The 16113-nt window shown below is 46.8% G+C and overlaps 8 protein-coding genes across 8 annotated transcripts, besides 1 other annotated feature; 5 read left to right on the forward strand and 3 right to left on the reverse strand.

The window, feature by feature from the left end:
* Positions 1–42: part of a microsatellite that runs on past the window's edge.
* A 627-nt stretch (positions 43–669) lies between these two features.
* FPSE_03035 (uncharacterized protein) lies at positions 670–2646 on the reverse strand (the record flags this gene model as incomplete). Its single annotated transcript, XM_009256154.1, has 3 exons — positions 670–1018; positions 1073–2213; positions 2283–2646. 3 exons carry the CDS (start codon positions 2644–2646, stop codon positions 670–672), a joined length of 1854 nt encoding a protein of 617 aa, XP_009254429.1.
* Positions 2647–2938: 292 nt separating this feature from the next.
* On the forward strand, positions 2939–4793 carry FPSE_03034 (uncharacterized protein; the record flags this gene model as incomplete). The annotated part of the gene is made up of 2 exons (XM_009256153.1): positions 2939–3334; positions 3402–4793. The coding sequence occupies 2 exons, from the start codon at positions 2939–2941 to the stop codon at positions 4791–4793; spliced, it is 1788 nt and encodes a 595-aa protein (XP_009254428.1).
* A 585-nt stretch (positions 4794–5378) lies between these two features.
* FPSE_03033 (uncharacterized protein) lies at positions 5379–6329 on the forward strand (the record flags this gene model as incomplete). The annotated part of the gene is made up of 1 exon (XM_009256152.1): positions 5379–6329. One exon carries the CDS (start codon positions 5379–5381, stop codon positions 6327–6329), a length of 951 nt encoding a protein of 316 aa, XP_009254427.1.
* A 732-nt stretch (positions 6330–7061) lies between these two features.
* On the forward strand, positions 7062–7721 carry FPSE_03032 (uncharacterized protein; the record flags this gene model as incomplete). Its single annotated transcript, XM_009256151.1, has 1 exon — positions 7062–7721. The coding sequence occupies one exon, from the start codon at positions 7062–7064 to the stop codon at positions 7719–7721; it is 660 nt and encodes a 219-aa protein (XP_009254426.1).
* Positions 7722–8177: 456 nt separating this feature from the next.
* On the reverse strand, positions 8178–8841 carry FPSE_03031 (uncharacterized protein; the record flags this gene model as incomplete). Its single annotated transcript, XM_009256150.1, has 2 exons — positions 8178–8542; positions 8643–8841. The coding sequence occupies 2 exons, from the start codon at positions 8839–8841 to the stop codon at positions 8178–8180; spliced, it is 564 nt and encodes a 187-aa protein (XP_009254425.1).
* Positions 8842–9091: 250 nt separating this feature from the next.
* Positions 9092–10622, reverse strand: FPSE_03030 (uncharacterized protein; the record flags this gene model as incomplete). Its single annotated transcript, XM_009256149.1, has 6 exons — positions 9092–9613; positions 9660–9731; positions 9913–9999; positions 10050–10158; positions 10204–10270; positions 10316–10622. The coding sequence occupies 6 exons, from the start codon at positions 10620–10622 to the stop codon at positions 9092–9094; spliced, it is 1164 nt and encodes a 387-aa protein (XP_009254424.1).
* Positions 10623–11022: 400 nt separating this feature from the next.
* FPSE_03029 (uncharacterized protein) lies at positions 11023–13427 on the forward strand (the record flags this gene model as incomplete). Its single annotated transcript, XM_009256148.1, has 3 exons — positions 11023–11280; positions 11338–13050; positions 13098–13427. 3 exons carry the CDS (start codon positions 11023–11025, stop codon positions 13425–13427), a joined length of 2301 nt encoding a protein of 766 aa, XP_009254423.1.
* A 621-nt stretch (positions 13428–14048) lies between these two features.
* Positions 14049–15872, forward strand: FPSE_03028 (uncharacterized protein; the record flags this gene model as incomplete). Its single annotated transcript, XM_009256147.1, has 3 exons — positions 14049–14667; positions 14729–15634; positions 15784–15872. The coding sequence occupies 3 exons, from the start codon at positions 14049–14051 to the stop codon at positions 15870–15872; spliced, it is 1614 nt and encodes a 537-aa protein (XP_009254422.1).
* Between the last annotated feature and the right edge of the window lie 241 nt (positions 15873–16113).

The raw sequence follows: 16113 nt of genomic DNA on the forward strand, positions 1-16113 counted from the left end.
ATGATGATGAGTGTGGTACTGCAGGTGGTGATGGTGATGATGGCAATGGGGAATGTCTTCAACAGATTGGTCCATATTACAAGGTGGTATATCGACGGTGACTGTATGTGATCGATACAAATTATTGTTATTATTCGAGATAGAGAATGAGGTTTTCTTAAGGAAGCAATGCTATCAAGGTAGCAATAAAAGGGTTCCAATCGGCGAGAACCCTGATGGCCTTTCCTATCAATCCACCCAACCCAAACTCACCGTAGCTGCTGATTTGTCGCAAAAGCCACTCTCTGCTGGTTTCCCCCTATATCTATAGCGTCATCTGGTTTAATCGTAAGCCTCTTGCACCCTGTGGCTCATAGATTCCTTACAAGTGTGGTGATAGATGGTAAATAGGCTATTTGGCTCTTCTTTACCGGCCCATATAATTCGTGTTCAAAGTTATGATTTTATGCATTGAAACCATATATCATTGCTGACCGACTCAACAGTCAGGGTATGTGCCAAGATTACAATAGTAACTGTCTGTTCATAATACCAACATGTTTCCATCTAAATTTTCAACCTCGCACTCGCCCCGTTTATACAAGATATAGCTTTGTCTAAGAAAACGAAACTATGACCTAGCCATCTGATCAGCTGTTCCATAGAAACAGCTTCAGCAAAGCCAACCTTTTATCTTTCATCTTGATCGATTGGTGATCCTGTAGACGGTGTGTCCACCGAGATAGATGCAGCATCGCATGGAAGGGATTCACGACCCGCCGCTCGAGCAATCTCGGGATCCCTGCCGTTACCAAGATACTCGATCAATACAGCGTCTCCTCCAGTCGGTCGTATATCGGAAGTATCAAGTTCATCTTGCGGTGCCACATCATCTGGGAGCCGTAGATTGAAATCACTGTCGATAGAGTATCCAGGTGGCAAGAATCTGTTGAACCCCAAAAACATTGAGCTAAGTTCCTCATTATTAGTATCTACAAAAAGACCTCGCACTTGGTGCACCACACCCTGTGTGTCGATTCTCCAAATGTGTCAGATTTACGTCAAGATGATGTTTGCGTGTCAGGGAACTCACAATTCTGCTTTGAAATCCTTCATAATGTCAAGAAACTGATTATACACGTTAGGCGTATCACGACATGCTGACCGGACCTTGTCCAGATAATCAAGTGCATCCTGTAGAATTGGACTGTCTGGGAGATCTGCCGGAGGTTCTGCTGGGTCGTTCTTCTCACTCGTACTTTCGACCTGGGATCCAGAAGACACCGAACCATCTTCGGATCCCGCGTTTGACTCAAGATCTGGATTTGCTGGAAGTGCTGCTAAAGATATTTCTTCAAGATGGTTACAGAGATGTTTCGTGATGGACATCTTTCCCGAGGTAGTTGTATCGAGACAAAGGGGGCAGATAATCGGACGCCAATTCGGCCCGAGCTTGTGATCATCTGCAATATGAGCTACCCAATCCTCGCGGGACTCAAAAACCGCGGTAAAAGAACAGTCTGGGTAAAGGCATTGCCAGGGAAGCAGATCTTTGTATAGGTGCCGCTTCCATTCTGAGTTATTGCGGATGGAGAGTAGTTTACCACAAGAAACACACTCAAAAGGCTGGCCCTCCTTTGCTTCTTTTGATAACGGCGGGATTCTAATCGGGTTCCCTCCTTCAGCATGGTACGACATGACTGTTTCTGCTACAGAGGCCGAGGAAGGGATTGAAGTTCCGAGTCCTGAGTCATGAAATTTGGAACTGGAACCCTCTGATCGTGCATGCAGGATGAAATCGATATTCCCAACCTCTGCAGCTTGGTTTTGCCGTTCTTTTTGGCACCTGAGATAGCGGTGGTAAGCAGTTTTGGAGAGTCTCAGAATCAAAGAGCTTTCTGCTCGTGGAAATCTTGTCTGGATCTTGTCTTTGTAAATATCATGTGGTCGCCAACTCTGTGCTTCGTCTGCAACAGCTGTTTTCTCGACAAATGGTTCCAGTTCGACGCTTTGAAATAGTGTATCCAGTGCCATGAGACACATGGTATCAGTTTCGAGGTCTTTTGCGATCTCTATAAAACTGTCAGGGCCATAAGCAGAGCCGCTGTCCGATGAGGAGGCGTCATGGTCCAAAGCGCTATGGGCCACCTCAAGGATATCTTGCAACTTTCTTGTTGATTCTCCAGCTGTATTTGATACTTCGCTTTTCTTCGAAGATGTCATTGGTTCAAGTCCTGCGGTCATTTAGTGGTTAGATAAACATGAGGCATACTTGGGGTGCCATGAACGAGATTAAGACATACTCTCAAGAACAGTGTCACTGATACTAGTTAGAATCTCTGTAGTGGCGTGTCTCAAACGTCTGGATTTGCTGAAGCTGGTGTCTTGATCACCAGCGCATATCCCATAATTATCGGACCAAAGTCTTAACCGGTCAATGCTTCTTTGTAGACTGATACTAGCGGAAGGTCTGTCTTCTTGCTCAGATAACTTGGTTCTACCCAGCTTTTGCATAGTGTCGCCAAAAACGATAATCAGTGAGGAGCATAAGCGCGCGATCAGGCTCCCCTCTTCGACTGGCCTTTCACCGAGAACCGCCAGGGCATCCAGGAACAATTGGACTTTTAATGCTGGGTCATAGCTCTGTTTTCCCGCAATATTTTCCATATTGTCTTAGATGGTAGGTGTTTGAGAAGGCCAGCGAATTCCGCGCTTCTCGGGATTCTGGTACGAGTATATGGCAAGTTGCATTCATCGTCCATGCTGTAGGTAGATAGACAATAGCACGTGAGATTGATGGATGGCGATAGGCTGTTGCTCAGCCCCTTAGCACTGCCCTGGCTGCATCATGCGCAGTTCAGCTCCTTTCAGCCTCAAAAGTCATCAAACAAGTAAGGCTTAATAAGGGACAGATTCCCCGCATCCAGCCCGTCAATATTCCATCCAAATTCCCACAAAGATGGAGCCCGTGTCACTCGCATTTGGCGTTTTACCCGTTGTCGGGGAAGCAGTGAAAACCTGCAAAGTAGTTCGTAGAAAGCTCAAACTCTTTCGCCATTATTCCCGAGAGCTACGGCGAGTACAAAAACGAGTCGGTCGACAATCGCGAGTCTTTTCTAACGAAATACATCTTCTCTTGAGACCTTCTTTGCAAGATGAAGATGTTGTTGAGGTGATGCTAAAAGATCAAGATCATCCTAAATGGACGAGCCAAGATCTTGAGGATGGGATGAGAAACAGCCTTGGAGACAACTACACCTCCTGCCGCGAGATCATTGAGGATATCGGCTCGACTCTAACAAGTCTTCAGTCCGTCTTTGACTGCTTCGATCAAGCTTTGGATCAATGCGATGAGGTAAGCAGACACAACCAACTGTCCAGGTATTTGTTTATATATCAGGGTCAAGTTAACATAAACGTAGAATGAGCATCCCAGAGATGCAATACGACGATTACGAGAAGGAACAAAAATCGCATACAGCGAGTCAAAACTTGAACAAAACATCAAAGACCTGAACCAATCCCTAGAAGAACTGAAAATTTTCCGGGAACAAACAGAACAACTCAACAAGCCGATTGATGCTGTTCCACCGCGGCGAACTATTCGGAAGCATACCAACCTCGAATACAGCCATATAAGAAAAACTAGGGAATCATGCAAAGCATTACACGAAGCCTTTACTATCGCGTGGGCAAGAAACACGAGACATGGGCTAAATCATGAGATTCAACACACTGTGCGGCTGTTCCTTAACACAGAAGTTCAGACTGATGTATACATGAATGCTGTCATTACTTGCAACAGCTGTCTGAACGAAAGAGCAATCGATGTAAGGATACGGTCACAGAACCATGACTCGATACTGGGCCTCCCGACCCCCGCGAGCTCTGAAGCATCCACAAGCTCCCATGATGGTCAACGAAAAAAAAGAAAAGTTCAATTTGCTCAAGCAAGCCCACTACCAAACCCAGGTCGGCCGTGTTGTTTTGCAGATAATTCCGAAACAGTCGATATACCGCCCGACCTATCTATGGCCGACCTTTGCACAGCATTATACAAAGACCACATTCTCCCCACAAACCAAACTGCCGATAGCTATTGTTTCGGATACCTTGACGGGGACATGGACGGGACCTTTCGTCACCATATCTATTCGAATCCAAACCTTACCAATCGCCGAAAGGTCACATCGAACACGTCTGCCAGTGCATATCCAACTTTGGTTCCCATGAGCGAAGCACTGAACCAGCCGGCAGAGAATTCTATCTCTATTATAGATCAGCTCAGGATAGCTCGCGAAATTGTATCCGCTGTTTTGAAGCTTCACTCATCGCTGTGGCTAAATAAATACTTCAATCTATATGATTTGATGTTTTATGATACTGACGGGCTCCTCACCACAAGTCTGAAGACTGTACACATCGCATCAGAATTTACTCAGGCGACTCTTGACGGACAACACGTAACAAATACAAACATTCCCTCTCCTCTTGACGCAGACGATATTCTTGAAGAGGCCAAGCTCTTGTATGGTGTCAGAAACCTAACTCTCTGGAGCTTGGGGACAATCCTGCTACAAATAGGGCGGTGGTCAGCATTGCAATGTTCAGAAGACGTCGTTGCCATTCGAAAGCTATCTTCACAAGTAACGAGTTTGGGGCCAAGGTATCGGGATTTAACGAGGAAATGCTTGAACTGTGATTTTGGGTATGGCGACGATCTTACCAAGCCCCGTCTACAGCAAGCCGTATATGAGGGACTTGTCTGTGAATTAAGTGAGATGATTTCTAGTCTAGATGTTGCGGAGGACTGAACAACGGAAAGGGGGCATTCTAGGTATAACTATCAATATTTCATATTATGGATAAGTGATGCACAGATAAAGATTATAGTCATGTTTCCAAACTACTGGCCATGTTACCAAAATAATAATCATGTTACAAGACTCTTTGGTTACCAATGTGTGTTCTTTTTCTCCAACATATGAGCAATACTTTACATTCCGAAAAGAGTTGTTCAATAGAAGAGAAGGATAAAGCCTTGCCCATGCTGTTATGGGAGCTGCAAAGGCGACAGTAATTTTTGACAGGTACCTATATAAAGAAGTCCTCATTATTGGCGCTAGTGATGGACTATTGTGTTGTTAGTTGACGCTATTTAATTCTGCCACCAATTGATATACTATAGTGCTCAATAGCTCAAAGCCACCTTCTATTAATCTTATGAAAGAAATTGGAAGTTCCGGTGAATTACTTGGTCAGGGGAATATTGTAGAAAAGCGCATGGCTGTTATAATAGAGTAGCTCCCTTTCAACGCCACTTTGGTTCGTGGTTTGTTTTGGCATATTCCCAAACATTGTCAGTCATTGACGTCCGATCTTTACTTTTGACCTTGATCATGGTTGCCATTCGCTCGTTTGTTGTACTCTACGCAGCCGTTGGCATTGCCTCGGCTGGGAAATGCAAGCCAGAAAGCATTTCAAGCTCGATTCTTTCAGAGACCAGTATCAGCGGTTCCGTAGGCTTCAGTTCTGCCTCCACTGCTGAATCTTCCACGACTGTTCCAGGTACTACTCTGGAAACCAGCATCAGCGAGTCTACTGCAGAGACTGTTTCCAGCGCCATCTCTACCGATACCACTGAGACCACCACTCTCGAGTCAAGTCTTACTACCCTCCTCACCTCTTTCGTCACCACAAGTGCCGTCATCACCACCGTCGAATCAGCTGCCACGACCACTTCGGCTGCCCCGATTCCTAGTTGTCCCTCAGACACTGAGCAGTGTTTTGGCACGATGGAGATCAAATGTGACAGCATCTTCGGCGGTCTTAGCGACAATACTGAAGTCAAGGATCTCAACGAATGCGTGAAGAAATGCAGTTCCGATACCAATTGTGCTGCCTTCTCTTATGCAGAGTCAATCCGCACATGTTTCACGACTAGTTCCCTTCCCAGCAACTCTGACGAAGCGGTCTTGAGCGACTGGATCAGCGGTAAAAAGGGAACGTGTGGACAAGGTGCCACAAGTACTACCTTCACATCCACCGCGGAAGCCACCACGAGTGCAGCGGCTACGAGTACAGCCCCAGTGGCCGACCCTGTCTGTTCTTCATGCGTTGACGGCGCTCGAGTTCAGTGCAACACCAGTCTCAACGGTCTAGTGCTTCTCGGATCATCACAAAGCATCGCCGAATGCTTTTCATTCTGTGCGCAAGATGATGATTGCCAGGGCGTTACCCGCAGACAAGACAACGGTGCTTGCTTCAAGGCTATTGTTGACCCTGATGATGTCGTAGCAGCTCCGCAAGAGGGGAGAAACAGTGCTATCAAGGGAACTTGCAGGATCTAGGCGGATACAGAGTAGGCGTTAGAATGAGTTTGGGTGTTCCTGTAACTAACCACATATATATCAAGATAGGATATGTTAGTAGGGTTCAGGTGAACATGATTCTAAAGATAGATTATCCTTGGTGTATATTATTTTCTCGAGCTGGATAACCAGCGGATCCTATATATCTTAATAGATTACCAAAGTATTGTCAAAGTGATGCAGAAGAATTTAAAATCACACTGAATAGACTGACCTGGTCAAACAAATATTCCAACATACCTATATCATTTGACATTTTATAATACCGATATATTATTCTTCAATAACGTCAATACTTTTAGTAACCTTTGACTATAGTCTCAATGACCTCAGGCATTCGTATGGACGGAGCTTGTTCAATTCTTCTTGTCTCGTCATCAAAGAGGATACATAGACAAAGACGTTTGGACATGTTTCAATATTTCCAGATTCTACACAATACCCTTTGTTCGCTATTACAAGTTTCTCTTCTACAAGGAACATGAACAATGCTCTGTATTTTAACACAAACTTGTTAATAAAAGAGACAGATGAATCCCTGTTTACGCTGTTACAAGAGCAGGAAATTTACATATATAAAGGCAACCAGATCCTGCTGTATTAAGTAGAATCAACTCAGTAGTCTTACCCCAAAGCATCTTATTCCATTGCAAACTGTGTTTTCACGAAACAATACGCATTCAACCGCCATTCACTCGAGACTCTGCACTCATGTGCAAATCTATGGAACTTGAATTCTCTTGCTCCACCACAGACAACCCGCATCGACTGGAAACTCAAGGGCTTCTCCCTTGCGACAATTTTCAGAGCTGTGTATTCGAACTTTTCAACCTCAAAAGGCCCGAGTCAGATATTGCACAGAACACGCAAGTGTTAGTGCAACACTACACGCTTGTCAATATTGACGGCGATTGCCAAAAGTGCGCTGAGAGAAAGACCAAGCTCATACAGAACAGAGAGAGAATCTCCCAAGCCCTCATGAAGGAATCAGAAAGCATGGACAAGATTCCAGGAGGTTCCATGAAGGGGGGATCTGGGAAGGTCAGAAACTTGAGACAAATCCACCAAGACAGAGCGGACCATCAGCCTGACACCATTTGTGCCTCTGGGCCTTGCAAACGTCTCGCTATGATTTCCACTGATGGGCGGCAAGGCATGTTCTGTAAGACGCACACCTGTTCTGCTACAGAATGGAACTGTCTCTTGGATACCTCGACTACTCAAGACGGCGTCGAGTTTTCGGTCTACTGTACTGCGCATACTTGCGATACACTCGGCTGTAACCGTCGAATCGCGGATCTTTCGACTGTTCACTGTACGAAGCATCGAAGAAAGATCTGCATGGGGTTTGCCTCATGTCAGTCACCGTAGAGTTGGAAGGATTTCAAATTGGGTTGGGCATGGCTGAATTTTTAAAGGAGTCGGAGTTTGGGTACAGGTAAGAAGGTAAGTAGTAACAAAAACAGGCTGGTCCTGTCGTTCATTCAAAATGGCCCCATTTCTTGTGATTTACTGTTGTTACCAATCTCCATTAAGAGTCAAGGCATATTCATTTAGGAGCTTCTTAAATCCCTTCTACCGTCGAAACTTCTGGTGCAGTGCTGGGTTTATAGTGACCATGATTTCAGCCTCTTCTACTCTGCTCTGAAAAACTACATAGCCTGGTCAATTCTTCAAACATGTCGTGGTCATGGGTGATGTGAAAGTGTTTTCGTTGTTCTCATATATGCCATAAACTCCCAATTCCTTTTTCTTTTCCCAACCTCATGATCCAGATCCTATCCTTCCATGTCCATTTTCCCAACCCATATTGTCCGTGAAAACTTTCTACGAAGTCTCCTTCTTCTCCTCACTCTTTTCGCCATCATCCTCAATCTCAACAGAACCAACAGCGGCTTCAAGGCCACCTTCTTCTTGGTTCTGGTCCTCGAGCTTCTTGGCAGTCGACAAGAAGTACTCGGCCACGTCGTTCTTGTGGTTGAAGTAGGCCAAGTCTAAAGGAACGTAGTTCTGCTCGTTTGCGAGCGCAGGAGACGCACCCTGCTCGAGAAGCAGCTTGATAACGTCGAGGTGACCGCCTAGAGCGGCCCAGTGAAGACCGGTGTTTCCAGCTTCGTTTGCCTCATCCAGAAAGGCTTGCTTCTGCTCCTTTGGCCGGTTTTCGAAGTATTGGATGAGTTGGCGGACGATTTCTAGGAATTGTTAGTTTGATATTCTACCATTGTTGAGGACTTCAACTTCAGACTATGAGATCTCTCAAGTTTTCAGTCCCCATATATTCTCATCCCATACCTAGATGACCGTTTCCTGTGGCCATGTGCAAGCATGTAGACTTGTTGGAGGCATCTTGAGCAGCGGCAACAATCTCAGCAGGGCTAGCATTCTCTCGCTCGGCCAGGGTCTTGATGCCCTCTGTCAGGTCATCCTGTTCTCCGGCTCGGGAAAAGTAAATGAGATCGTCGATCTCGTCTTCTGTGAGTTTGGGGGCCATGATGATGCGCTTGATGATGATTCAATGTCAAGAATATAAAATTTTGTGAAGATGAGGGGACTGTGTGGGTAGATACCCCGCTATTTTCGCACGGTGTGGGGGTGGATCGAGACGCAGGGTAGGTAATCTTTGTTGATGATTTTAGATGACTATGACAAGCAGATCATTCTGTAACTAGGCTACCTATTGTACAGAAATCGGCTTTGGACTCATATTTCGTACCTGAAGGACAATACCATCGACTTTATGTTCAAATCATATCACTGATCAATGCTTCGCCAATCTCGTCATCGAGCCATGAAAATAGATCTCCAGATTCATCCAGCCACTCGATCTCAGCCTTGACTCCAAGAACGAGCATCAATTGTAGCTCATGTTTTGTTTCTGACACTTCAGTATCAAGATGCGACGGATGAACGACCTTTTTGAGTGTTGAGATCGCTGCGCTTCGTTCTCGTGCACTCATGTAGGAGACAGGGTTTCGACATGAGGTAGAGGTGATGGATGATGGCGAAGACTGACTGGAAGTGATGGTCGCCGAATCACTGGCATAATCCCGAAAGAGATGTGTTGACTTGATACCAAGCCACTGCAGTGTTTCAGTGCCGAGATCAGCTTCATGGCTTAGTCTGTCGGATCCATATCGGTAGCACCGCATAATCTTGACTCCATCAGGGTCGAAGTCGAATAGCCCCAGAATTGGTAGCTGGGGATACCTCGTGCTGACAAGGTTTAGGAATGAACGAGTGGTTAGATCTGGATACCCTTTTGCCTATTTCTGTGAGTCTACGCCTTGGAAGGGCCTGGCAAATACGTACAGTGACAAGTACACCGGGGCCAGACAGAGACACCCTCCAGAATTGAGAGGAGCAGAGTGATCTGAAGACGGCCTAGACAAAAGGTGAGCCTTTGCAATTGCGAAGCGATTTAATGCAGCGCTTACATCCTTCTCCACTACCAGAATCTATCTGGCATCATGGATGTCGACACCCGAAATCGACTGAACAGTTGGGATAGCTACTCCCTACTCCAATAAGAAATTGATAAGATAGCATATCAGACTTGACATACCAGGTCCCCCAAACAAGGGTTCAGTGTACTGCCGTCATAGAGACCTATGGTAAGCGGCCCAGCCAGTACACCCTTTGAAGCTGCGACCTGTTATAGTAAGCAGTCATGCTTAGTAGTGTTCAACCAAGGAGGCGCACAATGTTCAAGTTTCCACGACTGATACCAAGAGTGAAAGCGATATCGTCAACAAGATCGTCTACCTCTCTTTGCTTCTCGAAGAGATCTTGGTGTTGGTAGAAGATATGGCTAGGGTCATTAGCAAGTATCCACCTGTAGACAGATCTAACTAACCGCTTGGTGAGGACTGTGCCAGATACAAGAGCGTCATGTGAAAGCTGAAGTATGAGAAGAATGCGCGCTGATCATGTCAGTCAAGAGGCATGCAGATGCTGCAGAATATTACCAAACTTGGTGGCCTCTTGCTTGTTGCGACCAGGGAAGTGAACCTGCTCCGGGGTGGCATTGGAAGCCTGACGAGAGGGCTTCCTGGTAGAAAAGGCAATCGACAGTTCTTGGCCTGCAGCTAAAGCGTCAATGATTTGCTCGAGGATGCCCTCAATGCGAGACACGACTGCTCCGACATTCGTATTGTGAATTATCGTATTCGTATCATTGTTGGTGATTGTCGCTGATGATGGGAGGTCAGTCTGGTGTCTTTGGGTCAATTCTGGTATAGCAATTGCTTGAGCAATGTATGGGTCTTGGTCCATATTCACTAGAGATTTGGCAAGGCCGATTCAGTAGTAATAATTTAATTCAAGTTGTTCAAGAATGATGCCAAATGTTGTCCGAATACGCAGATGGTGTCTTGTGTTAGTAGATGCAACCAATCCCGCGCATGCCCGAATTGACTTTCAGGGGCTTGACCGCCAGGGCCGGGACATTTTGATGTCCATGACCCCGTACCGGGCAAGTGCTACCGGGCGCCCGCGGCCCTTGCGTCTAGCCCAAACTGTTTAATTCCGGTTCCGTGTCAGTTTAGTTAAAAGCATGTGCTTCTTCTGCCGTTATTTGGCTTTGACAAAGGGTTTATTTCCACATCACTCCACTACGACTTGATCAATTGACTTTACTTTGTGTTCTATCGAGAACCTCTGCACTTCTCCAAACATGGTCGCCAACTCTACTGGACGTGACGCTAGCGCGCTAAAGTCACGTAAGCGCGCTGCTGACTCCGAGTCTGAACCACTATTGAAACAGGGCCAGCCATTCCCCAAGCAGCCTCGTATCGGTTCAGAGTTGGACAAGACACGATGGAGGCTCAAGGACGACGACAGCCGCCACACATGGCACTACCTTGAGGACGACGATGCTGCAAAGGAGTGGCCACAGAGTTATGCCGAGAAGTGGTACTTGAACCAATCCCTGGTGCGTACTCCATGTTTACTTCCTTTCGTCAAACTGAAGCTAATATGTCCATTGTAGGATCTTCCAGATCTTCCAACCCCCGACAGTCCCTTGGCAGCCGCCACGAATGGCCTCGACTTCTTCGAAAAACTTCAACTACCCAGCGGTCACTGGGGCTGCGAATATGGCGGCCCTATGTTTCTCCTACCCAGTGTTATCATCACCTGGTATGTCACCAGGACACCGATTTCCACTTCGAAAGCAACAGCCATCTACAACTATCTATCCGCGCGAGCGCACCCCGAAGATGGAGGCTGGGGTTTGCATATCGAAGGCGAAAGCAGCGTTTTTGGAACATTGATGAACTATGTTGCCCTTCGTCTTGTTGGAGTCGAGGCCGACGACCCTGTATTGGTCAAGGCTAGAGGCACTCTTCATAAGATGGGAGGCGCATTGTATGCGCCGCACTGGGCAAAGTTCTGGATGGGTGTCCTAGGAGTCATGGATTGGGATGTCGTCAATCCTGTGCCACCAGAAATATGGCTGCTCCCTGACTGGGTTCCTTTTGCGCCATGGCGATGGTGGATTCACATTCGAATGGTGTTCCTTCCAATGGGCTGGTTGTACTCAAAGCGATGGAGTTGCGAAGAGACAGATGTTATCCGATCATTGAAGAAGGAGGTCTTCATCGAGGACTACGCCAAGATCAAGTGGACAAACCACCGCAATGACATTGGTGTCGTCGATAACTATCACCCTAAATCATGGCTTCTCAACACAGCCAACTGGCTGATTGTCAATATCTGGAACCCTTATCTTCGACCCAATGCTCTGAAAGAAAAGGCCGAGGCCTGGTCGAGTAAGCAGGTTGACATGGAAGATGCCAACACCGACTATGCATGCTTGGCGCCCGTCAACGCCACTATGAACACAGTCATGTGCTACGCTCGCGACGGTCCGGACAATTACGGCGTACAAAGACACATCGAGCGACTTGAGGAGTTTCTCTGGGTCAAGGACGAGGGTATGTTGGTCAATGGCACCAATGGCGTTCAATGTTGGGATACAGCCTTTTTGATCCAAGCGGTCTTCGAAGCCGGCCTCCACAAGGACGAGAAGTGGAAGCCGATGTTGATGAAGTCGCTGCAGTATCTGGAAAGACAACAAATTCGAGAGGATTGTGTTGATCAGGATGTTTGCTATCGCCAACCCCGAAAGGGTGGCTGGCCGTTCAGCAACAAGGACCAGGGCTATGGTGTTAGTGATTGTATCTCCGAAGCAATGAAGGCCATCATCCTTCTACAAAAGGTGGGCGGACTCCCCGAAGTCCTTGAGGAAAAGAGACTATTCGATGCCGTTGATACTCTTCTGCTATATCAGAATAGCAACGGTGGCATGTCGTCTTACGAAAAGCGACGAGGAGGCGAGTGGCTGGAAATGCTCAACGCCGCCGAGGTTTTCGGTCGCATCATGATCGAGTACGACTATCCCGAATGCACAACAGCCTGCGTGACGGCTCTGTCTTTGTTCAACAAGTACTGGCCTGATTACCGTACCAAGGAAGTCAAGACTCTGATTCGAACAGCCGCCGAGTGGATCAAGTCCAACCAGCGTCCCGATGGTGGTTGGTACGGAAGCTGGGGTATTTGCTTTACATACGCTGGCATGTTTGCGCTCGAGAGTATGAAGCACATCGGTCAGACATACGGTACAGGCGAGAACTCACGACGCGGCTGTGACTTTTTGATATCCAAGCAGAGGGCTGACGGCGGCTGGTCAGAAAGCTACAAGGTATGAAAGCCAGGATTTTTTCTGAAATCCATTACTAACATGCATAGGCTTGCGAAACAATGGAATATGTTGAACATCCATCAGGATCCCTTGTGGTTCAGACAGCCTGGGCTTTGATCGGCCTGATGGAGGCTGATTACCCCCATGTGGAGCCCCTGAAGAGAGGCATCCAGTTGATCATGGATCGTCAACAGCCAAACGGAGAGTGGCTACAGGAGGCCATCGAGGGTGTCTTTAACAAGTCATGCATGATCTCTTATCCCAACTACAAGTTTACCTTTACCATCAAGGCGCTAGGCATGTTTGCCAAGAGGTTTCCTGAGGAGAAGCTGGTTCCTAGTTGGGCTTTGCAGGGAAATGGTATTGAGAAGTCATAGAGTAATAAATGATGCATGGCAAGGCATGCAGTCACGGCCTATTTCACTACATAATTTTATTTAATTAACGATGGCCATGCGTTTGGCCTTTTGCAACCGTTCCTGATAGTGATGGCGTTGCAGTTTCAACATGTATACAGGGAGGCTGCTGCAATAGCTATCGGCCAAAACTGACAAACACTGTCAGTAGGATGTATTATAGGCGTGTCGTCGTCAATCTGGAAAGAGATATGAGCCTATCAGTAAGTTAGTAGGGTTTATATAACTCCTTGGACCATGAGAGACAAAAATTACTAAGTACTGTGACGTGAGTGGGGCGTGCCTAAATCTGCTTTATTTTAGCATCATCAACTTTTTTCTAGCCATTGTCTACCCGCTACAGTTTCGAAACGGGATCGGGGTGTATTTGCGGCGTGCACCACGATTTTTGCATTTCTCCTTAATGTTTTTGAATCGTCTCTGCACTTTGGCAACGTATACTGGTTCACTCTCTCGCTCTTTATAAACATTCCTCCCCCACCCCAGCCAATCCCGAGTTGGCAAAAGTCTCGCTCGACTCTTGCAATCCTAGCATTTTTGCCAACTTCAACGAGAGCCTAGGTTGTTTATTTCTAGCATATCATGACTAGATCAAAAACACCACCAAAGCCTCAGAAGGCTAAACCAGATACATCAAAGCCTCAGATGGATCTAACCCAGGACCAAGAGCATGAAATCTACGTCGCTTACAAGCACGTTTTCAATGGGTCATACAAATGTTATCGAAAGCCCTCATATGTGAAGGGACACATCGACAACCCGCGAGCTCACCCCGTCGCTGCTGCTGTGCTTGAAAAATACGGCAGGGGGACAGTTATAAGGGCTGTTCTCACACTGCTTCAAGCCAAAGTTTTTAAGAACGAGAAATACGCCAAAGAGCGATTCTCCACAACAGAGTCATCTCCAGAGCTCGATGCTTCTGAGCCGAGCGAGGTGGTCCAGCCCCCCTTGGACTTGAAACAGAAGGACGACACTTCAACCAACATTGATCCTCCACCGATTGTCTCTGAAGGCCCTATCGAGGTGATAGAGCCTGTAAAGGTTGAGCAAGAGTCAGATGTTCAAGTATCGCAAGTCGCCGATAAATCTTCGGCAAAAGAAGAAACCCGTCCAGACACAACACCATCGCCTGTGAAGACGACGGAAGCAAAGGTCCCCACCTCCTGTCCCGATATTAGCGATGACGTTCGCATCCTTTCCCGTGAGTTAAAAGATTTGATGGGACCTGTTTTTCAAGCGTGATGCTCACATAAACCGCATAGCTCCTCAATCACCTGCCAGTTCCCAGAAGAAGAAAGACACCGTAGCTGCGTCAACCGCGTCAACCCAGGCCAAGCCACGTTTCATAACACAACACCTCGTCCTGAAGCGAATGCAAACTATCTTGGAGCACGCATGCTTTGACTTTGCTAGAGAGAACATGCCTGAGATCCTGGCAATTATGGAATGGGACTGTCCAGAAGCAGGCGAGTTGGATATATGGATGCGCCACCTTGGAGGAAAGAGGTTTAAGGAGTTAGAGAAACTTGCTCGCTCGAAAGACGTGAAGATTCCTCTGAGGCTTCTTATGGCCTCAATGGCACGACTGCGCAATGCCGCTGTTCATCGTGATGTGGTCGCTAGCCGCGAGCTCACACTATTGGCAGGCCACGCTGTTCAATTCTGCAGTGTTCTTCAAATCCCGGGTTCGGATGCTCTGGGTATACTCCAGACGATTCGAGACTCTCTCGAGACTCAACTTGGGGCACTTTCTGGTCTGAAAGACGAAATTGATGCTGAACTCGACAATAGCCTCAAGGAGATAGCTAGACGTCGAGCGGAGCTAGATGCACTCGAGGAGAGTACCATCCAAGAAGCACAGAAGGAGTTCGAAAGTCAACAAACTATTACCTGGAACGAGGTAGATAGTCTGATTCCTTTCAGACACAACGAATTCTCTCTCTTGAAAGTGCCTATGGAACAATTAGGAGGTGCACCGCCCCCCTGGTACAATGCTAGCTTCAACCTTTCGCCTGGAATGGGGATTTTCCACGCGCCTAGCCAACCAGATAAACTGACGCGCAATTGGGCCAGTAGTAAACTTGTCCGTCAGCATAGAGCAAGGTTCCCAGGTTACGCAATGGAGGCTTTGAGAAGTCGAGCTACCTCTTTTTTCTCGCTGATACGCCGTAGGTGGAAAGTATAGGTTCAGAGGGTCTGAGTCAGAAGTAATAGATAGTCACTGGTTCGTATCAAAAGAATCAGGCCTGATGTATTAGTCGCGTGGTCTAGGTGTGTAGTGGCAATCATGTTCGCTCATGTTTAACAATATACCTAGGTCATTGTGTTGATGATGGACTAGAAACGAATCAGTATAGAGAAATTGAAAAGGGTTGGTGTAGTGCAGCCAACTCCGTTTTTGTCTAGTCACGAAGACTCTAAGTGGAGTGGCATAAAGACTTTGAAATCATAAGAGATGAAAGTAAAGGAAAGGTTATTTTATTTTATTATTGAGAGCCATGTCTTTTTCTTGTTACAAACTTGGCTTTCTCTGTACTTCCTTCATGGATATAGGTTAGTACCTGTTAGAGTGCTTGCCGACACCATCTGCACAATGAGGAAGGAGCGCATCATGCTCATGGCCGTCCGCCGGCCCCACCAAAGCTTC

The sequence above is a fragment of the Fusarium pseudograminearum genome, chromosome 3 (assembly GCF_000303195.2).
Source record: "Fusarium pseudograminearum CS3096 chromosome 3, whole genome shotgun sequence".
In the NCBI taxonomy this organism is placed as follows: domain Eukaryota; kingdom Fungi; phylum Ascomycota; class Sordariomycetes; order Hypocreales; family Nectriaceae; genus Fusarium; species Fusarium pseudograminearum.